We start from the raw sequence: 25,215 nt of genomic DNA, 5'->3' as shown, positions 1-25,215 counted from the left end.
TCAAGATTACTTTCACTGTTAAGTAAGCAACTAAAGCATGGTGTGAAGCTCAGGAAGTCTTTGCAATGCCCAAGGGAGACTATTTTGTTATTGAAAAAAATATGCTAATTAAGATGAAAAAGGAGCCAACAGTTCACCCCATTGTAATTATGTACCAGTTCACTATTCCATATCTATGCTGACTCCTTCTCCCAGCACTTAGTTTATGAGAGGCAGGTTTGCCACCTTTTCTATTCCTAGGAGGTTCTTCTGCTTCCTAGTTGGTGTAAAATGTTCAGCATCTTCCATTCCTTTTCTCCTGTATGCCTCTTGAGATGGTATAAGGGAAAAGGCATTTTTCCTGCAATCTTTTCAAAGAGGGGATTATTTCCCAGAATACCTACTCCATAGACCCTGCAATACCTAGCCTTCCTGACAGAAGGCACCTGTTGTGAGTTCTGCTTCTGCCTTCTCTCCAACTGATCCTGGAGCATTAATCACAACAGATCCAACAGTGTTGCAGAACTGATGTAAGTCATGCTTTCATGCTTCTTGTTCCCTAGGAATTCTGCAAGAGAGAAATCCATTGTGTTACACTGGTACATACCAACTCACTTTGAGATGAGTAAGGATTTCATGATTAGGTCCACTGTACCTGACTCAGTACGTTGCTTTTAGAATTAAATTCCACCCTCCGTTGTCAACTGAGTATAATGAAACTCCCAGGATTACAAACCCTGGGTACAATTAAATGATAAATTAATATAAGTTACTACTATATAAATGTGTTTAATGGTAGCACCCCTGAATGAGCAAGCAGGCTTAATTCTCTTTAGTATAGCTGGGTAGCAGTGCTCCCTACCTACAGTGTATTATTAATATGCTATGTAAAACCAAACTGCTGTGTGCACTTCACCTGGTTTAGATTGTCATCTAGGACATGTCTATTCTTTACTGTGCCTCTGGAATATACTATGGCATTTGATTTTCTTCAACATCTACAAATTGATCTGTGTGTGTGTCTGTGTGTGTGTGTGACAAAGAGTATATAGATTCGCTCTTTGTCACAAAGGTGTTGATGAAAGCTAAGCCTCTTCTCACCCTAAGCTTAATCACCCTACAATTATAAATATAATAAAGCTTAAGATACTGGAGAGGGACCTGACTTTAGAAAGTGCTCCCTTCTAAAACTCATGGTCCTTCTGCAGTGGCCTATCCAGCTGAAAACCAGGGATTTTTAATTGTCTTTGAAAAAGTTGACTTTCTTCTATACCTCTTGGCCAAAACATTTTCCAGATGATGAACTGCCACTTACTCCAGCAAGCCTCATCTCTATGACCTTTACGGCTGTGCAGTGAGTTTCAGGGATTCTTTTTTAACATGACTCTTCAAGAGCTGCCATAAAGAATTTCCAGCGCTTTTGTCACAGTCTGAGGTTCTTTCAATATGATGCTTCTATTCCTGTGTGGCTGTGTCTACACGAGAAGCGTTACTGCACATTAAACTAATCTAATGTGCAGTAAAGTGACAGCCTCTACAAAAGCACAGGACTTACTGCGTAGTAAATTTGGCTAATGTATCCTTTGCAACAAATACAGGTAATAGATTGATGGTGCATTAGGTACTGCGCAATAGCGCATGTGTAGATGCTGACTAGGTGCAATTTGGTTCTGGTCAGCCTAGACAGCAGAGGGCCACAGGAGGAGGGAGGGGCTTGGGTTGGGATGGGGGAAAGCTGCCCACAGTTCTGGGACTGCTCAGCTTCTGGCCCCAGGCATGGGCAGGAAGTGGGAGCTGACTGGAAGTGTACTGCACAGTAGGGCTGTGCAAACCTTCAGTCACTGATTTGATTTGGCAGAGATTTGGCCCAATTCGGCAGTCAAATCTCCAAATTCAAATTGAATCAGGAGACCCTTTAATCTCTCCAAATTGAATTGGAACCATCCAAATTGATTTGGAGAGATTCCAAAAGATTTGATAATATGGATCTAGACACAGCTTTAAATGTTTCTTCTACATACCTTGAGGTACCAGGTGGCTTGTGAATGCTGAGATGATGGGGCAGATGGAGCATCCCATGGGAGCATGCTTGGCAGTGGACCCAGAATTGGACAAGAAGCACTTCTGGTTCACTTCTGGGTCTGCCGAGGTGCGCACAGGGGATCCCCACTCCTGCTCCCCGGCTTAGTGACTGGTGCATCCTGGGTCTGGGGGGGCATCCGGGGTCCCCCCACAATCCCTCTGTTCTTGTGTGGGATACTCCATCTGCCCCATCCCACCATTGCAGTGTTCACAAGCCGCACCTGATACATCAAAGTATGTAGAAGAAACATTTAAAACTGTCTGTGGCCGAATCACTGATTCTCCAAACCAACATGGAATCTTCAGATTCAGATTTGGCTGAATCGAATCAGGACAGTGATCTGAATCAACGAATTGAATCACTGTCCCGGATTCAAGTCGAATCCAAATTCAAATTGAATACAGCATGTTTTGCACACCCCTACTGCACAGGAAGCAGCAGGGCTGAGGGGACTAAGACTTCCCCTGTCAGTGCATGCCCCAGTCAGCTCCCACTTCTGCTCCCCACGCATCCAGGAGCTGAGCAGTGCCAGGACTTGGGGAAGATGTGGCAGGGGAGGCAGCATTGGTACGGATGGGGAGACGCAGGTGGGAAGCAGGGGGAGTGAGAGGGAGATGTGAAGAGAAAGCAAAGCTGGGGACTGGTGCTGCTTCTTCCTTGCATTCCTTGTCCCATCCTCCCTGGTCTCAGTGCTGCTTACCCCCATGCTCGGACATAGGGCATCAACCCAAGCTAGCGCCACTAAGCTTGGCTGCAGTCCTGAGCTCTGTGGGGCTAGGAGCTGTCCACTGCTCCCAGGCAGCTCCCCACTGTTCCCTGAAGCGCAGGCCTGGCCCTGGTGCCCCAGTCAGCCTGAGACTGGTGCCAGGGAATTCTGGAGCTCCCCCTGCTGCAGGGGAGTAGAGCAGGGTAGGGGGGCAAAAGCTGCCCTGGACTGAACTGATACCACTGGGTGCATCCAGATGTGTGGCTGTGTGGTATGTGGTACCACAAACATGCCTGCAGCACCATATACTGTAGAGTCAGACATTCTCCATACTGCAAGGGTGTGCTGCCCAAGCATGCGCTGGTCCGGGTTTTTTTTCCATGGGTTTTATTGAGCCTTGGATATCCAGGGGTCAAAAAAACCCATGGAAAAAAAACCCCGGAACAGTGCATGCTGCTGAAAAGTGGAGCTGGGCCACCCAGAGCCATGCTGTGGCTGCCACCCAGGCTTCATCTGACAGGATTGCCATGGCTGCAGCCCCAGGAGGCTCTCAGGACCCCAGATAAGGCTGCTGGGGCCAACATTGTGCTGTCCACAGGCTCACCTACTATCTTCAGGGTAACTTGCCATGCGCCAAAGCTCATGTGGCACAGACATTCCCAAGGAACAAGTAGCTACAGTGCACAACGCACGCTGCTCCTTGTCTCTGAGGAACCAAACATCCATGCTTATCTGGAGGCACCCACTGGAAGCAAATTTGCTCCTGACAGGGGAGTACGTGTAGTCTACACTTGCGCTTTAATGAAAAAATCTTTTCACAGAAAATTCAGGCACATTAATTGTACGTGTGGACATGCCCTGTGTCCCAGTGATTTGGGGGATCTACAGGGAATTGTACAGGGTTTTTTTCAGAATCAGATAATGAGATTTAACTTTAAATATTCTGGTATCTCTTGACCTGTGTTTAAATATCCTTCCTTCCTTCCTACTGGTTACCTACCTACCTACCTACTTACTTTATTTTATTTGTAATTCTGTCTACATCATTCATTTCTCCATTCTGTAAACAGAAACATTGAACAGGTGGAAGCAATAGAAGGCAATTTATCAGTAGAACCCTGTAGTCCTCTACAGCCTCATTTCTGCAGAACAGGAAATGTTTCCATTTAGCAGATGGACATTGTGAAACACAAGAGCTTTTTTTAATTGTGATTTAATGTTTTAAAGGATAGCAAGCAGTAAAAACATCCCCTTTCCCAGAGGATTCACACTAACACTCAAAGAGTTGGGAGGTACTTTAAAAATGTAGTGCAATATAAAACATTGTTTTGTTTCTCCTTTGCACCCTATCCTAAGGGTCTCCTCTGGGTTAGCAATATTAGCTTGATCATGCTCCATCTTTGGATATGCATTCACCTGAAACAGGCGATTCCATTAATGGACTACATCATGTAAGGAAAAACCAGAAATCATGCTGAAAAGGATATTATGTAACTATTGTAGCATTTGGATTTTTTTCTTTCACAGAAAAAATCAAGAAAACTTGCAAATGTAAAAAATGGCAGATATGACATGGAAAATGACAATTTTAGTGTAATTATAAATGAAAGACAGAGTGCCATTAAAGTTAAAGTGATGTTATTAAGAGATGTGTTAATTTTCAGTTAAATTTTCTGTTAAAGACCAATTAGTTTAAAAGACTTGACAGCACTAACGGCGAAACATAAGCGCTCTGGTAATTATACTTTAAAAAATGGTTGAACAAACTGAAAAGCAGCCCCAAAACATACACTCTTAAAGAGCTGGCATGGAATTCAACTCTTTGAGCTAGGTGGCACTGCTAGATCAGATATCTAGGATAGATTTTGTCACGGATCCATGTTTTGGCTGGTTATGATGCATTTCCGTTTATCTGATGTAGCATTGTAACCAGTAAATGTTCTCATACTGGTCATAATTTTTAATGGTTCTGTACTAACATCTGAGTGCGTGTGCAGTTTGTGGAAGCAACAAGAAGGGATTTTGCAATAAACAAAAGGTCTTTGCTGTTGTTACTGAAAAGTAGCATGTTACATTAAGTGCTAGAGCACCTTTCTAAAAACATTCAGCAGAATGTTTTTTGACAAGTACTGGCATATCCAGGACATGTACCCTCCCACAGAGCCACTAAAAGAGCACTTACATTAATTTTAGAGCATTGCTCTTCTAAAGGAAATGGATGGTTTAATTTGGCCATTTTTACCTTAATTTCAAACCTGATCCACTGAAGTGCTGAGCACCCTCCCACTGTTATGTGAGGCAAAATTTAATGGAGGAGGAACTAATTTTCATGGAACTAGAGAACATGGAGGATCAGTCTTTTCCTGCGGAGTATTGAATACCTTTAACCCATCCAAAATTTCCCTCTTGAGGAAAATCTATCATTCTGCCTCATATTTAGGATAAGGCATTTTCCCATTGGTGGCAGTACAAGAACAGTCCATTTGCAAAATCAGATTGTTTGCATTCAGTGATGGCAGCATGAACAGAAACTGTCACTCAGTTCCACTCATGCATCTGATGGAATGATGACATCCACATCAGTCTCTTGGTGTGAAACCCAAATAGAGCCATTGTTCCAAGATAAATGTGTCCTGCTTTGCAAATAAATGTCTTAATTTTGCCTTGACATTTGTCTATCAGTGGGAGACCATTCTCTTGCAACAGCATTTTTTTCCATTGACAGCAGGCCTGGTTCCCCTCTTGTTTATGTAAGTGTAAGGCTGCCACACCTCCTGGTTTGCACCTCTGTGGCTGAGGTCAGATGAGGGCCTCTTGGCTGTGTCCAGATGAGCGCAGCCAAGCAGTATGTTTGCAGCACTACATACTGCACCTTCAGTTGTTTTTCATGCTGCAAGGTAGCATCATGGAGCAGGGAGGTGGGGGTGCATCAGATCGGTTTATATTGTACTAATGATGTAGTCAAGAAAACCTGTGCAAAACATAACCAGAGTCGTGCATGTGGTGGCAGCTCCAAAACCGGAGCCTGGCTGACCAGGCTCCAACTGGCAGGATTGCTGCTGCTACAGCCTTAGGAGGCCCCAGGGCCCCCGGTAAGGCTACTGGGCCCAGACCCTCTCCTACCCCACCCAGGGTAACATACTATGTGCCAGAGTGTACATGGCATGGGTGTCCCCCCAGGGACAAGTAGCAGCAGCACAAGGTGTGCCACTGCTTCTTGTCCCTGGGAAACAAACATCCAAGCGCGTATGGATGCTGCTTTCCTGTCTTAATTTGATACATTTTTGTGTTAATGATTTTGTGACAGGTGCCTCTCTCTTTCTCTGTTTTTACCTTCACTTCCACCTCACAGTTTTCATATGAATTCTTGAGTGAAATGAATGTTGAAGTCTCAGCTAAGGTTCCCAGTGGTTAATTCTCTGGTTATGCACGAGTAAATTTACAATAGGAAATAATTGTGCATTGGCAAAATGATAGTAATGTATGTCCTAGGCCTTGGATTCCATGTATCACAGCTATACTGCTACATTATAGGAAGTATAGAGTTGAGAGGTGACTACCTAATAATTTCCACTAAAGAGCTGACCTGAAAAAAGACCCAGCTTTTCTCTTTTTGCCATAACTCCCTGGCTAAAAGGCCTATGAAACAAGTCATTTTGCCAAGCTTAAGGCATCTTGTGGTCTTACTTAGAGTAACAGAATATTTCTCATGCCTGCTTTAATAAGATTATAAACAAGCTTGGGAGCATGTACCAGTAAAACTGTCCATGGCCTTTGTGTAATGCTTCAATATGTTATTGATTGGAAATAAGAGAAATATAGAATATAAAAGAGAGACTAGTACCAATCAATACTAGTAAATATTACCAGATGGGGGAAAAAGAGAACAATGAACTGTAAATAAAAGGCTAGCCAACGGATACGTATGTATACATATTGTAAGAAAAAATATTCAAAATATAACAATACACAGTTATCTAGATTGTGTGTACCTAGATTGCTCTACAGAATGTACTGACCTGCATTCTTACAGACTCACTGACAGGATGGTGCTTCTGCAACTGCATTCACTTCTACATCAGAGTAAACCTTGGCTTAGTATCTCTGGAATTTGTGTCCGAGAGAGATCATTTGCTTTATGTATGAGAGCCAATTGGGTTGATTGTGGTCCTTAAACTTGCATATAAGTGACACAGGCCTAGAAAGAAATTTAAACTCTAAAAGGATGCTTCTAAAGAATTCCCACACTGGAAAAAGTGGTGTATTGGCAGGGGTTGAACATGATTCCCTAGCTCACTGATATCAGTGTGGGTAAGTAACTGAAAGAGGGAAGGTCAGTGGAAAATCTTGGCAAAGGCCAGGCTGTCTTTTTTCTCATACTGGTTTGGTACTGGTGATATTACTCAACTGAATCATAACAGATCCACTTCTCATTTACATTTATTCTAACTGGTATTACTCTAACCTTTCTGTGCCCTATGAAAAAACCGCAGTGATACACAAAGCAAAGGCAGAACAAAGAAGTGTCAGCTGATAAATCCCTATTGGTGTAAGTCACCTAGTTCATTTTCTACCCCAGACAAGGAGGAGCTGTTTCGTACTCTAGATACTCTGTTGCTTTATCCAGTCTAGCTTTAAATGTCTAAAACAATGGTTCTCAGACACAGTGGTGCAGCACCCTGGGTTGCCACAGGCTACCCTGCAACGTTATAACTACTAGTTGTGTAAACATGATTTGCAAGATAAACCAGATATTTCAAACAAGTGGTATAAGCATTCTGACCTGTTGTGGTCTTTAGTTCTTAACAACAGAATTGCATTTTTACTTATAGTCACAATTTTGGGGCGAAAACTAAGAACCGGCATTTTTAGAAATGGTGCTTTGAGTCTAGTGAGGGATACAGACTAAGAACCACTAAACTAAAATAATGGGGCTTCAACCATTTTCCTTATAATACTTATACCAGTAGCTTGATTTCTCCCCTGGGTTAAGCATCACCCAGTAACGTGGATACTTTGTCATCTTTTGCTTCTGATCACTCATAATTGTACTCCCTTGAAAAAGACCATAAACCAATTCCCTCCCCTTCCTTGTCATGGCTGCCCTTTGAATGCTTTGTTATATACATGCTCCCATAACATTACTGACAATATTAAATGCCCTGGATCTTGGGGCAGTTCTGATCCACTGGGTACACAAGTACGTGTAGTTGAAAACTTTTCAAAAAGCAAATTTTGAGCATGCTGAAACTGCAGTAGAAATATTTGTGTATGTAATGATCAAAACAGCAATTCTGTGGTGAATCTGCTTCCTTCCACTAGATAGATAAATTCTGTCACTAGATTGATTGTATTTATTTAGATTTTTTTTTTCTAATTTAGAAAGATGTAAAACAGTAGACCTTGAAGTCATGGAAGCAAAACTTATAATAATAAAAACATTCACAGTTAATTAAAAGCTTTTCCCCCTTTCTGCATGATTGCCATAACAAATGAACAATGAAACTAAAATGACATTCAACAAGAGAAGTCAAGGTAATGAGAAGGAACCAGCCTTGCTTTCTGATGTTGGGCAAGTTGCTTTATTCCCATGCCTCAGTTCCCCCTGGGTCAAATGCACCTATTGCCAGCAAGTTCTATCAGGGGCATTGAACATTCTGGCTTGTAACAGTTGTTTGAGAGTGCACTGTTAATGCAGGTATAATTTTGGTATGGCCTAGTTAACTCCAGTGGTTGAAGCCAAGGGTCAAAAAGGAAGGAAAGCAAGCTTTTGCTCTCCGGTCTTGTATAGAATTTTAGTCTGTCTCACAACATGGTTTGCACAGCTTCAGAAAAAAAAAATTAATAGGGTTGGCAGTCATAATATCTGCTCTTTTGGTGGTCTCTACTTTTGTGCATTTGTGAAATGGTCCGTATTGCGGGATATGCATCATTGTCTATTGCAGTTATTTAATCAGATGTCTTTGAACTAGAGCAGTCTACTTCTTTTCAATGAACTTGAGAGTTATACGTCTGGCATCAAATTAATATTTTAAAAGCCCATTGTTTGCCTGACAGACCAGTGACGCTTTGGAGGCTGGCAAAATGTCAGCGTGGAGTAAATCTTCTCTAATAAACCACATTAACCCTATACCCTAGAGTTTTTTAAAAGGACCACCAGGATCCCAGACTCATCATACATTTATCTGGAATGAACTCAAAATGTTTAATTGATACGTGCTTATGTCTGCATGCTGTCAAGTCTCGTAATAAGATGTTTAGTGCAACGCATTGGTTAGACTGCTAGAGTCCAGCCATGGTAATAAGCAATGACATTTGTGGCACAAAGGAATCTCCCAGACGAATCAGTGACAAGCCTAAAAAGGCAATCTAGCTTGCGCAAGCCTGACATGTGGTCTTCATGTTACAATGACGCATCTCCAGCCTGTACTTAGTAGACATGAAGGTGATGAGAGGGAAAGCGGTCAGTGCATTGCCCCTAATGCCAATTATAGGAAACATAAATCATTCAAATTTTTGTTCTTTAATAAACATCAGACTGAATTGGTGTTCAAAAGGCAGGCTGTAGTGTTGAGGCCTAATGGGATAGTAGAAAAGAGAGTAATTGGAGGCGGCTGTCTTTTCACTTTCTATAGAAAAGTATGTGAAGAGACAGCCAAGAACTTTAAACAGCAGAAACCCAGAAAAGTTGTAATTTGGATGTCTTTCGTTGTGACTGTAATGGTGTTTGCCTAAAGAGCTTTATTTTATCTCCACAGACATACTTCAATGACAATATCCTCACGCTGATACGGACACTGGTAACAGGAGGAGCCACACCAGAGCTGGAAGCTCTGATCGCTGAGGAGAACGCACTGAGAGGAGGGTACAGCACACCTCAGACGCTTGCAAACAGGGACAGGTGTCGAGTTGCACAGCTGGCTTTGTACGATGGGCCCTTTGCAGACCTAGGGGTAAGACTACAAAGTAAAAGTGAAGTTGAGGCTTTGCTTTAATCATTTACAGCATAAAGACTGTACTCACCCCATTCTATAATCATTTTGTCTCCTGTGAGAGGATTTTTTTAAATGTTTGCCTGTAAGGATAGCATTTCCTTCTTGTAACTTTCCCTTCAAAGACCTGAAGCCCACTGAACATTTTTAACAAGTCTGACAATACTTTGCCATTTCTGGTATCAAAACTGTCCTTCTCCAGTGAAGAAGCTCTATCAGGACCCACAGGCCTACACTCTCCAGGTGCTGCTGGAAGTAAAAAAGGAAAGTGCCTCTAAGGTGAAGTTTCTGGGTCTCCCCACTCTGTCTGCTAAATTTTCCAGAACTATGCCACAGTGGGGCTGACTAAGTTAAAAAGTGCATCCAAAGGGATGGGTGAGCTGATATAAGTATGAGAAGAATTTGCCCCATATCTTCATTTTCAAGGTGCCTTGAACCTGAATCTTGGTTGACATTTGGTAGGTTTATTTGCCACAAGGGAAAACAATTACTCTAATTTTCCAATTACCTTTTTTTTGTTAACTGTATGTGCTCCTGGACTTATGGCTTTTGTCATAAGCCTGGTAATGTAGCAAGAAAGGAGAAAGTGCTTTGTTTCCAGACTTACCACAATCTACATGTGCTAAATGTCACATGAGAACCCCCTTTCCTGATATTTTCAGTCCCCTACCAAGAATGATAGACATGCAAACTTGCTAATTTTGGATCTAATGGATGGAGAAATTTCTCTGAATCCAGCCTTGTTTTCCTTCAAAACATTGTCTATCTGCACATCTTCACTTTGCAAAGTGCATGTGCCATCAGTGCTTGAGCTCAGAGATTTCAGATTGCCAACTGGGTATGGCACACCCAGAGTCCAACTTTCATTGTACTCTGCACCAATTACGTAAAAGGTATTACATGCTCCCATTCATTAGTTTGCCTAATCACCTTGGCTCAAAATGAATCACTGTCTTGTCATCTTGTTTTGCATGTGGCTTGCAGATCCTTTTTAATTTTTCTTTTGAAGAATTTCCATTATGGTTTTTTTCTTGCTTTTTTTTTCTCTCTCTGGCTTGATTAATAAACAGTGTACTCTTTATGATCTTGTCATCTCTCTGACTTTATTGGGGATTTGTTTTCCACTTATTATGTAATCCCTTTCCAACCTCTCTCCCCTCCTTTTCTTTGGGCAAAGGAGAAGATAGGACTTGTGCATTGTCCCTTATTTTTGAGTTCTCTCAGCAAACCACCATCATGGCTTCATCCAGCTCTCAAGTTACATCCATCCTAAGACAGTGTCCTGCTTATGTCCTGCTTGCATGAGCAACACCTTTACTCTTTGGGAGAGTCCCATATTCTTGAAAAGTGCTACACATGCAGGTTTTTTATCTCCCAGGATAGGGAAGAGTGGGAAAGCAGGTCTTGACCTTCTACCTCATCAGCACTGGAGAAACTGTAGTGAATCACACGTGAAACTGGATCCAAAGGCAGTCCTCAATGCAGGGCTGGACAAGGACTTGGATCAGAAAGACTTCATTTCTTCTGATCCAAGATTTCCAGATCCCACACAGATCCTGTTAAAGATCACTGAAATTCTGGCACTATGGGCACTTAGACAGTACTGCGATGCATGCTAATTAGAACATGTTGGAGCAGATTCGATTATCTAGTCTGCTGGAGTGTTCTAATCAGAACGCTCTAGAGTGCTGCAGTGTCTCATGTATTCAGCATCCCACATTTCAAAAGGACAGTGGGCCCCTACCACCATTTTGAAATGTGGGGCATTGAATACACAAGGTGCTGCAAGCATTTTAATTAAAGCAGCTCTGCTTAATTAGGTCAGCCCCCAACACACTGGAGTATATGTACAGGTGCCCTATCGTTCGAGTCCTATCCTTTGGGCTCTATTGAGTCCTAGGCATTCCTCAGTGTCATCTCCTTTGGCAAAGAACATCTCTGCAGTCTTGATGCTGACTTCCAGTTGAACTTTTAAAACCCTCATTCAGGCTTGTTCCAGGTGGAGGGAACCAAGAACTTAGATGATGATCCTGATTAATCCCTGATTCTAGTGTCCTCACAGTTGCCTCTTTCTTTCTTAGACTGAGCAAACTTTCTGGAACTAGCTTCTGCTCCTTGCCATGCATCATACACTGGCACTGGCAACACAACTGCTCTACTGTCACTTCCAGTTACCTTATAGAGGGTAGACTGCAAGAATCTTCCTCCCTGTGTCATGAAGAAGCATGATTCAGCCTGAGTTCTCTTACAGAAGAGACCTGGGGCTCAAACCAGCCCTTCCAGGCCTCATCATTCCTTCCTCAGTAACCTCAGGATTATTTTTTGGCCATTCCAATAGGGGCATTCAAGCCTCAGGGCTCTCAGTCCTTACAGTTCTGAGGAAAGATCATCTTGCCTCTACCACACAGATTCACCTGATTCCATCTGTCTATGCTTAATCCACCAAATCAGAGAGACTCTGGATTAAGGTTTCAGATGGGACGAGCTTCTGGGGATCACTTCCTTTTTCTCCTCCCTCTATCCATCTAACTTGCTTTGGACTATTGTACAGGAAGAATGAGATAATGTTAGGGAGTGTAGTAATAGAAATTCAATAAAATATAACAGTACAAGGTGTAAAGTCATGTATTTGGGGACTCGAGAATAATTTCAATAAGACAGAGGCTCTTGGGATGGAGGAAGAGAGAGACCAGTTATATCACTCACTGTTAGAGTGACCATGAACATTGCAAAACCTGCATGTGTAGCACTTCCCATGTGTAGCACACCATGGTGCATCTGTGGGAGAAAAAAGAACAAATTAATTGTCTGGCATATGGGGTGGAGCTTTTAAGGAGAGTAAAGGAAGTACTACTCTTACTATGCAAGACTTTAATAAGACCCCAGTTCTGGTTACCTGTGTTTCCAAATGATTTATGTGAACTAGAACAGATTCAGAAAGGGGCAGTAGGATGACACTGTAGCATTGGTCACTATCCACTTTTTTGGATCCTCAGAGCATATTTGAATTACCAAATTCAGAACTGGTGACACTCAGCTCTCCAAGTGTCTTCTTGGGGGATATTCTAGGTTAGGCTTGTCCAACATGCAGCCCGCCAAGGCATTTTCTGTGGCCCATGGTGCTGCGACACTGTTTACTTTTGTTCCCACCCCTTGTCCCTCCCCCAGCCCCTCAGCAGCTTCCTAATGGCTGCTGAAGGGCTGGGGAAGGGACAAAGTTCCCACACGCACCACATCAGCTTGACACTGCTGACATGATGTGTGTGGGAAGAGGAGTAGCCATGTGCCGCTCGGGACAGGATGAGCCCAGCCAGAGCAGCAGGGGCTCAGCTGCACTTTCCCCCTACCTGCGCTGGTCAGTCCCGAGCGGCACACGGCTCCACCGCCACTGCCTCTGCTGGCTGGTGCTGACCCGGGTGGGTCTGTCCCATCCGGAGCAGGACACAGCTGAAGCTGGATTCTCACAAGCTGCTGGGAATGGGAGGAGCCCGGCTGGATCGGCACCAGAAGTGGCGGCGGAGCCATGTGCTAGGGACTGACCAGCGCAGGCAGGGGGAAAATGCAGCTAAGCCCCTGCCACTCCAGAGGGACCAGGACCAGGACTGAGATCAGGATCACTATGTGGTGACACTGTGGGTCTGGGGCCCAGTGTAGAGCCTCAATCCACTTCCCATTGCTCCTGCCACATGCGCTGATGCAGCTGATGGAGACCAGCTGGAACTTGCGTGGGCAGGGCACATGGCTGGGTGGAAGGGATGGGGCTTCAAGTAGATGTGGAGCAGTGTCTGGGTGTGGGACAGGTGGGCGGGGTTGGGGCCAGGGCTGGACTGGGATTGGGATGGCCTGCCCTCTAATGGTAGCTCTGCCCCAGACCTTGGCCCCATGCTGTCATTGCCCTGTGATCCCAATCCCATGCCTGGCCCTGGCCCTGCTGACCCCTGGACTCTGCTTCTCACCTGTATCCAATCTACCTGCCATATGCATGGGTCCTGGCTGGTCTCCATGGAGATCCTGCCCATCCTTTGCATCCAGCACCCCTGGTGCTGTATTCAGGGTGGATGGGCCATGGTGCCCAGTCAGCGGGGTGGGTCTGGCAGCAGCGGTGACACTGGCAGTGGCAGCCAAAAGGAGCCACTGCAGCTGGGGCTGCCAGAAAGCTCAGTCTGGATCCTGTGCTGCCCCAGCCTTGTGGTGGGACCAGCTGCACACACCACAGGCCAGGCTGCCCCTAGCATTTCAGAACCACTGAAGAGCAGACAAAATCCCTTCTCGGGCCAGATCTGGCCCATGGGACAAGACCTCTTGGAGCACTGCAGTTACTGGTAAATAATGTCTTTCTCTATGCTACTGAGCTAGTACCTCACCTGGAGAGTGTCAGTTAGTGGCAGTGGCTTAGACCTGCCCTTTTGCATTTAAGCACCAAGGGTTTATATCTAGCCTAATAGTAAATTGATAACTAATCTGAATCATTCTCAGGTTACTTATGAAAATACCAGCAATGTTTTCAACATGTTAACCACTGAGAAATATTAAGAGTTGGAAAATACATTCCTCACCCTCCATCATGGCTATCATCTACACCTTATGACTTTTGTAAGCTTCTTCCTGCACTGTCACCACTGTGATGGTTTGGGTCAAGGTGATGACTTAAAAAATGCAAGTACTTTCAGAATAGGACCCCTGGGGAAAAAGTAGGAATAAAAGGAGGAGAAGTAGAAAAGTCTTTTTTTTTTAATCAGCAGTTTGCAGAGATTGTATTTTTCTTAATTTGTATAGTACATAGTCTTTTTCAAGGTTTCCCATTTCAAATAAAAGGCATTTCGTGTTTCCCAGATTTATATCTTTCCATTTATTAAGTGACCAGATAAAGTTAGAGATAATGTCCTCAGCATATAAGCTTAATTTCCTCTTTTTTTGTCTCTCCTAGGATGGTGGTTGTTATGGAGACCTGTTTTGTAAAGCGTTGAAAACATACAATATGCTTTGCTTTGGAATTTACCGATTGCGGGATGCACATCTAAATACACCTAGCCAATGCACTAAACGGTAGGTCTACACTTCTACATTCTCCTTCTTTTCTCTCACTCTCTCCCGTGACTTCTCCCCCTTTGTCTTTCTCTTTGCAGTTCAGTGTTCCAGGCCTGTAAGATCCCTACAATTGTGATAGGGTATGAATAATAGAAATTAGCTAATGGTTTTTAACATTTTTAACCATTTTCAGTGTGGCTGTACTACAGTTGCCTATTTCAGCCTTTTGGCAAGTTAAATATAAGAAGCTAAGTGCACCAGGCAATATAGGCAGCATTGACCATATCACAGAATATAGATTTTGGGAGGGGAGGAGTGTTTTATTTTTCACTTTGTTTTTAGTGTATAAAAAGGCAAATGCTAATTTCAGTTCTCAGTATTCAACTTAGTCTCATTTGTCATTTGTTAGGTTCCAAGATATTCTGATTATACCCTTAAAGAAATCTCAATCTGTTCAAAACAATTTGCTATAAGGAAGAAGGGCTTCACAAAGCCTTAACTATGCTTTAAACTATAAACACTATTCTAACTGAGATCAGGAAAACAGACCGTACAATGACAGACTGAGAGCAATGGGACTCTTCAGCCTGGAAAAGCGCAGGCTCAGGGGCGATCTGATGGCCACCTATAAGTTTATCAGGGGTGTCCACCAGGATCTGGGGGAACGATTGTTCATCAGAGCACCCCAAGGAATGACAAGGTCGAACAGTTATAAGCTCCTGCAAGATCATTTCTGGCTAGACATAAGGAAGAATATCTTCACTGTACGAGCCCCGAAGGTCTGGAATAGCCTACCACCGGTGGTGGTTCAACCACCTACATTGAATGCCTTCAAGAGAAATGTGGATGCTTATCTTGCTAGTATCCTATGACCCCAGCTGACTTCCTACCCCTTGGTCAGGGGGCTAGACTTAATCTTCTGAGGTCCTTTCCAGCCCTAATGTCTATGAAATTTTAGTAACTGAGAGAAACCTGATTTTTTTAGGCTGATTTCTTCAGATACAGCCTTGGACACAGGGAGTACAGCTCTGTATTGAAACACTGCCTTTCCTTGTACTTGCTATGTCAATATTTTGCTGATTTGTGGAAGGCTTCTGCTTCCCAAATTGCCAACCTGGATCTCTTGCAAGTTCTAAACAAATATGGAGGAAAAAATCTATTAGTGGGGGCAAGTGATGATCAGTTTTGGTTTTGGTTTTTTTTCCCCTTATATAAAAAAAAAACCCTTGACATTTCTATAAACGTCCATTAGTGCTTAAAAGTAGTAGACTGATTTTCTGTGATGTAAGAATGTAAAGAAAGTCACTGTTAACTTGGAAACACAGCCCAGGGCATCCTTGCAAAGTCTACAGGTGCTTCCTATATACAGAATTTCACCAGCAGGTTTTGTAAATTAGCCTTACTGTGCCATGGGGCAGTGGGTTTTGTAGGACCCTTGAGATTAGCATAGGTTATGTTGGTGTCTTCAAAAACACAAGATAGTTTATGAATGTTTATGACTGAACCTAGGACAGATAGATAGATAGATTCAGAAATTATGGAAGGTGAAGTTGGGGAATGGATGATCTTTATAAAAATGTTTTGTGTGACTATCAGGGAAGAGAAGACCTAGCTATGGCAAAATATGTTATAGGTATGAGAGCCCAATGGTACCAACTGACCATGAATACATCTGCACTGTGAATTACACAAAGGTTTGTATCAGGAAAGTAAATTTTTGGAATGGTTTACCAAAGTAGTGGGGGGCAAGGAACCTGAATCAGTTAAAAATGGATTCAGTACAACATAGGATGACAAGGTGTTCTTGGAATGTGTTATAGGAGTTAAGCATTGGGTATCCACAGACAACTATTAAAAGGAAACTTTATGATTGTGCCAGGTACTCACATATGCAGAAGGTGCCTGGTGGCATGATGTTTCTTGGTTTCCCTGAACACAAGGATGAGAGGTAGAGGCAAAGGCCAGAGAAATCAGTCGATTTTGAGGTCAGGCTGTCTTTTGAGGACTTGTGTTTAGATTACAAGGCAGGGGTGGGCAAAATGCAGGCTGTGGGCTGGATTCAGCTTGCCAGGCCATTCTATCTGGCCTGTGGGGCCCCTAAGAATTAAAAAATATATATATACATTTATCTGCTCCTGGCTGCCTGTCAAAGATGACAGGAGCCTGGGGCAGTAAGACCCAGGGGGAGCTGGCAGAAGCCAGCAACAAGGCTGGCCCAGTCGTGCCCCCCCCAAGCCCCCCTCCCACAGCAAGCCTCTGCCTGCCCTGGCTTTCACTGCTTCCCTGCATGCCTGCTCCAACACCACATGGCCCCGGGCTACATCGCAGGACTGCACCAGTACCTTGGGCGCAGGAGTGTCTATGTCTCCATGTCAGCACACACATGCAGTAAGGGAGGAGAAGAGACAGAGAGACCAATGAGGCAGAGAAAGAGAAAGGGAGTGAGTGTGTGTTTGTGTGTCTGTGGTGAGGGAAGCACAGAGTGCATGTGTGTGCAATGAGGGAGGGAGGGCAAGATAGACAGAGAGTGTGTGGGTTCATAGGGCGAGTTCCACAAGCACACCCCACCATACATAAAGACCTGCTCACACATCCCAGTTACCTCCCCCCAACACAGTCCCCCACAAGCCCTATGCCCATCCACACCCCACATATTCACACACACCCACATGCTCCCTCACCCCATCCCCACACCTATCCCCCCACAAACCCCCCCACACCCATATCCTCCCCCACATCCCCCCACAAACCTATGCCCCCATGCCCTCCAACCCCCCCCAAATATACAAGAGTAAGACTTCATTTTAAGCTATTGTGTAGTGTATACATAGGTGATTGCACAAACACAGGTAAATCAGGACAAAAATGTTTTTTGAAATCAAATTAATGAATGTTGTAGATGTTCGATTTTTAGAATGTAATTTGGTATTTTTCTGATTCTGAGATGACAAAACCCTTTGATGAAAGGAGTACTCCCGGGGGCAAGGGGAGGGACTTCTGGTGGCAAAGGTTGGGGGTTAGAGGATGGGACTTCCAGTCCCAAGATTGTGACCAGGGGGCAGGGCTACCCATGTGGCCCTTGACAGCTTGCAAAAACTCAGTAAGTGGCCCTCCAACCAAAATAATTGCCCACCCCTGTTATAAGGGATTCTAATCATTTTTTTTTTGTCTCTCAGCCCCCCCCACCCCCACCCTTTTTTTTTTTTTTGCATTCAAGTATTCCTTCCTTCTGTGGAAGTTAGCTAGAGATGGCACTGTGGCCAGGTGTAACAGGGGGCCTTCCCTGTGGTCGATTTCCCTGTGGCCCACCCATCTGTTTCTGGGCTAACCACCCACCTTCTTGCCCGCCATGCCTTGTTGGTATTAATTCATGTAAATTAAGTGGGAGGCTGCCCATCTCCTGCCCTGATGCCAGGGGTGCTATCTGAGGCTCCATACCTCCCCTGCACCACAGCCCAAGCCTTGCAGATGACATCCAGATGTTATCCATATCACTGGCCCCACACTGGGCCCCAGAATCCTACTAGTTGGACCCCACTTAGATCCCTCCATTCAGGCAGCCTGTTCTGCCTTCATTCTAGGCTGCATAGTTCCCTGAGGTGCTCCCTCTTATGGGTGTGGTTCCCCCCCCCGGACCTTCGGCTACTAGCCCTGGCTCACCTCCAGGCCAGTCAGAACCCCAGGCCCTCAGCTCTTGGGTGTTCCTCACAGTGGGCCCCTTGGCCCTTTGACCCTTCCAGTCCTGGCCCCAGCATTGACCAGTCAGGGGATGTTCAGACAGGTTCTTGAGTCTATGGCCGTACACTCTCTTTGGGGTCCACCTTCCAGACCCTACGAGGGGGTAACCCACGCGGTTGTGGGAGTTGGAGTTAAGGTGCCCCAACCCACCTTTCACCAGGGTGGTAACTGGCCTGGCATTTCCTGGGGGCTCCCGCGCCACTGAGAGCCCCACCAGGCCACCTACTCCTGGCAGGGTGCAGTTTTAGGTCATGCCCAGGACCAAGAGCCTCCTGACCATCCCCTACAGCTCCTCCCTTAACTCCAGAAGATACCTGCAACCAGGCAATGTTGTTGCCTGGCTTCCCAGCAGAAAAATGGCCTGTTTATATGGGCAGCCTTGAATCTAAAATGGCTGCCCTAATCAGGCACCTGCCGGCTGCTGTCTTCTGGCCCTTAAAGTGACAGGCACAAACAGTGCCTTGCCACACAAGGCATGCCACTTTTCTCAAAAAATACACCTCTTGCATTCAGAGATGTTGGGTGTTGTTCAAACAGGGAGGGAATAACTAGTTTGCCAGATTTGGAATTGGGAAGGAATTGCCAATAGAATGACCACTTCAATTTTGCCTACCTTTAGACTTTTTGTAGTGTAGGTCGTGTCCTTGTTCCTAGATTTCCCTAAGAAATTCCCTGTTATTGTTGGGGGGCAAGGTATTGTTGATGATCCTTTATCTTTTGCTTGTGTTCCACAGTATGTTGTAGGGTTTTCATTAATGACTTTTCATTAATGACACTGGATTGTTTTGCAGAGATGTAAACACATGGATGCCTACAACCACAGAGAACTGTACTCAAGGATTTTTCCAGTTATGTTTCTCATTTGCAAATGTAGGAAATAAATATTTAGCCTTACTTCAGAGTTTGTTTATTTATCTTGAAATGAATGTATGTGTCTGTTTTTTAAAAAGTGTATCCTATTGCTCTTAGATATTATTTCTATAAATCACCATGGAATGGACCATATCTTTAATGCTTCCCATCAGCCAGTAATTAAATACTTTCACTGGTGGCTTATTAATCGTCTTGTGACCGGTGGAGTAAGTTAACTGGACAAGAAGCAGAGGAATTTAAACAGGGCTAGCTCTGGTGAGAAACAAACTGTCCCATTTGCCTAAGGAATATGTGGGTTTCTTTGATAGTGGTGGTTTGCAGGGTTTGTGAGTGAGGAGATGCTGCTGTTTCATGAATATAACAGAAGCACTGCTGTTTGTGAACTCAAGTGGGAAAGGACTTGCCACTAAATGTAATGTAGAAGGCAAACCTTTAGATGAAGAAGGAAACCCATGGAAGCATGCTTGAGAAAGAAACCTGCTAAAGAGGAGGAAATAAACTTTAGCAATAGGCTTCATTGCTCAGTGAGGTAAAAAGAGGTGGGACCCATTGTTGAGACAATATGGAAGGAAAGAATAACTGACCCAAAAAAGGAGAAGTTAATCTGTGAACATAGACCAAAAAGGGCAGAAGTGGTTCAGAAGCATATAGAAGACAACTATAATCAAGAGCAGAAGGGAAAAAACAGAACAGTGACATAGCAGCAGGAGACAGCAGCAGGAGTTTAATGTCTTAAGAGGAATGGACAGATTTCTCACAAAGGATGACATGGGGACTAGAAACAGATGCTGCCTTGTAGGTAAAACAGTATTAGATGAACCTCATATTGATAAGAATCCTGCCGGATGGACAAGAAACAATCCTTTGTTTGTTCTTTATGTCATAGCAAACCACATGGTAGGTTCATGGTTGAAAAGATGCCATGTTGAAAAAAATGCTTAAAGAATCAAAAGTTCAGGCATTTTTCAGTGGATTCTTTATGTTTTGTGACAGGGAGCATGAGGAGGACAAGATTATGAGGATCCAAACATTATTGGAATGATTTCACTGAGTTTGTTTGCCAGTAGACATTCATGGCCAGGGTAACAGCCTTCAGTGACCAGGGTTGGAACAATTGATTCAAGATGCATTAAACTAGTAAATCAGGGAGAAGGATGGAAAGAACTTGTGTCATCTCCATGCCCAGAATAAATGTATAGCATGAGAGTGAGTTTGTCAATGAGACTGTGTTAATGAAGGGAGAAACACTGTGGAAGAAAAAGGTCACACTAGCTTTGATGGCAGTGAGACAAGTGTTTCAGTCAGTAAGTGGATCATTCAACTTCTAACCAGAAATTTGTTGAAAGCCAGCCAGAAGAAATAGAAATGCATGTGTAACAATGCTAGAAGCAAGGGGCAGGAAACAGAGGAATTAGAACTTCTGGTGTTAGACAGCAAAACAGATCTTACAAGGAAGAACCAAAACAGAGTGATAGTTATAACTGTAGGACAGGCATTTAAAGGTGTTTCAAGGAAATAAAAGTAAGCCTGAAGGGTAGCCTTGTATATAATGACTGTAGATTATAAAGAACTAGAAAGTCAAAGTATCAGTGAAACAGAATCTGTGTGAGCAAATACTGCTTTGGGGAGGAATTATGTCAAGTGGATGCCATCCTGGGCTCAAATTTTGGTACAGAACAAGATATCTGTGAGATGATGGGAGATACTAGTACTAAGAAGAAATGTTGTGCTTTAGGGTGATTAACTTCCCAGATATACAGTGTCCTAACAAATGCTACTGAGGGGGCACATCTACATGTGTCCCCCACTGTGCCAGCATTTAGTACTTGCTTTAGGAAGTACTAAATGATGGCATAGTAACAGCCATTACTGCACTGTTTCAGTGGCACGCGGTTATTTTTAGCAGCTATGTCAGCATAATGACATGCTATAATGAGGTAGCTTGTTGCTACAGTGACATAGCATCTTGTGTAGATGCACCCAGAATGTCAGAGCACAGATACTCTCTGACAAGACATCTCTGACCAGTTTTTGTCTCGGTCACCAAAGTGATGAAGGAATCTGCCATTTTAAATCTGGTTTTAGCAAGTGGTAACAATCTTGGAAAAGCCAGTTGGAAAATAAATTCAGTGAAAGTAATCATAAGCTAGTTCAGTTTGATCTTATTTTTTGGATCAGGATAGTTTCTGACTACACTTTTGCATTTAGGAAGGGCAAACTAGTATGGAGCTAAGGACATGGGGTATAGAAGCTGAGCAGACCTAAACACTTGAGGATCTGACTGCAAAGAAAGCAAGGAATTATTCCAAGTGCAAATGCTCTCTGTAACTTGCATTGCAAGTTAGAGAGGAAAACTGGTAGGAAAGGGCTATAGACTTGTTTGTACGAACAAGTGTTTTCAATAACAGCATATCAAGAGAAAGCAGAGAATCTACAATGATTGCAAGATGGAATTGATTATGATGGAGAGCTCTTTTTAGAGGTCAGAAAGTGGAAAAAATCAAGGGAGTTTAGCTGACCTAAACCTTGTACAGAAAAACTGAAATTAATGGCAAAATTGCCTTTATGCAAATATGTAGCTAAAACAAAATAAAAATCTCAGGGAATGAGTGTGACCACCATATAGAAAAGACAGGGATTAGCAAGAATTGGGGAACAGTTAGAGAACAGATAAATACTTTGTCTCTATCTGCAAGTAGGATGAATGATGTATCCAAGAAATATGTGAGAATACCGTATACAAGGTAGAAGGCAAACTTTGTCCACTTGCTGTGATGAAATGGGGGATAGTTCCAAATAATCTGTTGCCTGTAATACTGCAAAAATGTACTAGCACATGAATAATTTTTGCATGGGTGAACATCATCTGCAGTCTTAATTTAAGGGTAATGCAGTTTGGAGGAATGAAGTCAACATGGCCCATACTATGTGTTAGGAAGGAAAGGCTAGATAGAATTTCAAGTCACCACATTACTTTGCCTTTGATACTATGCAAGGACAGCAAAGGAAAAAATATTCAAGAGGGATGTAAAATGGGAAACAGGAATCATTTATTACTGGATGTTTGCATCAGACTAATCCAATATTCCATTTTGAGAGAACAGTTTAGGGTTAGTGGTGAGTGCAGTCGTGTGGAGCTCTTTATTTTTCTACACACTTATGAAATCTGCAGATGATGCAGAGGTAAGAGGCATTACTAATATGGAGAGAGATGGGATTAACTACATGGGAAGAACTTGACAAGCTTGTGGTATGAGTAGTAGAATGGGTATGAAATACAAGGTGGTTAGTAATTAATATAAAGTGATTTTGCTTCAGAGCAGGGGTTCATAGACTGGTTGTAATGAAGGAAAAGGATCCAGGTGTATTCATTTATTGTAGGATGACTGTGAGCCGTTATAGTGTGACATGGTCATTAGAAAGGACAGCACAATTTTTTGGTGTATCAGTAGGGCAGGGTTTTTATAAGTGAGACAGGGAAGTATTAGTATCATTCTAGTGGAAGGCCATATTCTTTATTCCATGTGTACCAAATGTTTCACCTATGTACTTTTCCAAAGGAGGAATCTAAATAAGAATGGGTATAGAGAAGGATTGTGAGGGTGATTAGGAGATGAACAGAAAACCTTTCTAATGAGAGAAGATGAAAAGACCATGGTATGTTTAGTAGCAAAAGGAAGGTTGAGAAGATGGCAATCTGCAAATATATTGGAAGGTGACTATTGGTAAAAGGGAGCTATTTCAGAGGCAGAAAATAATACTGACACACAATCAAATGGATGGTTCCAAATGGATCTCAAATTAATTTCAACTGGAAATGAAAGGATGGGTGCTGACAGGACCTAAGAGAAGTGAAGTTCAGAAACAGGAATCAAAGTAAAACAAGGAACAAGAATCATTCTGAAATGTTGCTAGAGAAGTTACATATGATAGGTTCCAGAAAAGAGGCATCACAGGGTATTGGTCTTTTTGCAATCATCATTGGAGCGTGTGGAAAGAGGCCCTGAGCAATTTTATCTGCCCTAGTGAGTCATGAGGAATTTTTATTGCTGCATGAGGCGCTTGCATATGTAGGTGTTGATTATTCATTAAAGATAAGGTTCAGAAAAACAGGCTGACCAACATCACTTAATTTTGACAATTATGAGCATAATCCCAAGAAGTGATATAAATAATATATCAGCCAGTATTGACTCTACTGCAGTGGCTGCAGCAATTCATGAAGCAAGCTCAACATGTCAAGTCAGTGCTCTAATATTTATAGCCCACTTGTTGACAATAAATTAGCCAATAGGATATTTCATAATCAGAATGTTCTTACAGAATTTTCATTTTAATTTACCAACTGTGTATAAGCTAGTTTCTTCCAGTTCTGATCTAATTTGAACAAAGAGATGCATGTGCTAAAAACATAAAATTTTGAAATAATTTATTTTCTGTTTTTATTATATTTGGTACACGAGTTACTTTTCATTTTTGTTTCTGTGCTTTACCAAAATGGTAGAGTTAGAAACTCAGACACGGTTGAGTTAGAAACTAGTATTTTATTGAATGGGAGCTTTCCTGCTGTGGTTGAGGATTTGAAGGGCCCAGACTTTCTTTCAAAGGGGTCAGTAATTTTTAAAGGTTTTTAGGGGCTTTGGCCACTCTTTTAAAACAATTGTCAAATGGTGAATTTTGTTTTAGCTATGGTGACTGTAACTTTTTGGCTGTTTGTTAAGTTAGTACATGTGATACAGTGTTAAAGGATTTTCGATCTATTCTCTAAACATTATATAAAGTATTCTAGGCTATTCTTTATTTATACATGTATTTATCACTCTGGATACATCTACACCTGGTATTAAAGCAAAACAATAAACTCTGGCATAGTTCACGCTGGAGTTTATTGCTCCCATGTGCAGCATTTACATTTGCCCCTGGGAATGCAGCACATTGAGCTGGGATGGCATAGTCCTGACTGGCAGGGAGCCCGGGGGGTCAGATCAACATGTTGGCGAGGGGCTGGCTGGGGCATGAAGGTGCTACAGTGTGGAGCTAGCCAGCAGGCAGCGTCAGTATCTACATGTGCATTGTGATGGAGTTAATTAATTTGCTTTGGTCTAATAGCACTGCACATGTAGACAGTAATGCCTTAGTACAGAGCTAATTAGTCGGCTCCACAGTAAAGCTCTTGTGTAGATGCGCCCAGTGTATGGGACATGAGAGTTTTGGATTTCAGGAAATGTCATATTTCTCTCCAGCTTATTTTAAGTATGCTTGAGACACATAGTGTGGAGTTGCCTAATCAGCTCAACAATAGAAGTCTCAGTGTCTACACGCGCAGAAACTGCAGGAAACTAGAAAACAGGAAACTAATAAACCCTGCAGCAGGTTAGTATTTGTAAATACAAATATTATCCTGCTATGGAGTTATTTTCTGCACAATGCATGTGTAGACACTGACCCAGCTGACTGGGGCACAAAGGTGCTTCAGTGTGGGGGCTGCCTGCTGGCTAGCCCCTCGCTGGAGCATACGCATGCCCCAGCCAGGCCTTCCAGGGCATGTTGAGCTGGGTTGGATCTGCCCTGGGCTGGCAGGCTGACCCCTAGCCTTCCTGTTAGCCAGGGCTGCTTTGACCTGGCTCAGTGTGCTGCAGTCTTAGTTGCACATTCAAACAGCATACCCAGGAGCAATAAACTCCAGCACAACATGCACCAGAGTTTATTGTTGTGAGTTAATTGCATGTGTAGGCATGTCCTTTGTGTGATGTTGTTTTGCCTTTGATATCTACCACAGGCAATTTTTCCTTTATACTGCTTCTCATCACCCCCAT

General features: G+C 43.2%; 1 protein-coding gene across 4 annotated transcripts in view; it reads left to right on the top strand.

Moving 5' to 3' along the window:
* The window catches only part of KCNMA1 (potassium calcium-activated channel subfamily M alpha 1), a 1,030,169-nt gene that overhangs the window by 964,853 nt on the left and 40,101 nt on the right, over positions 1-25,215 (top strand). For all 4 annotated transcript variants that reach the window (XM_090058809.1, XM_090058810.1, XM_090058812.1 and 1 more), the window contains 2 exons: positions 9,527-9,721; positions 14,688-14,806. In XM_090058809.1, the coding sequence (XP_089914935.1) occupies positions 9,527-9,721; positions 14,688-14,806 (314 nt within the window). The remainder of the gene's footprint in view (positions 1-9,526; positions 9,722-14,687; positions 14,807-25,215) is intronic.

This window comes from Crocodylus siamensis, chromosome 7 (genome assembly GCF_052110815.1).
Source record: "Crocodylus siamensis isolate JL-2025a chromosome 7, ASM5211081v1, whole genome shotgun sequence".
NCBI classification, from domain to species: domain Eukaryota; kingdom Metazoa; phylum Chordata; order Crocodylia; family Crocodylidae; genus Crocodylus; species Crocodylus siamensis.
The sequence above is the reverse complement of the archived record's forward strand: the minus strand, read 5'-3'. Positions and strand labels throughout refer to the sequence as shown.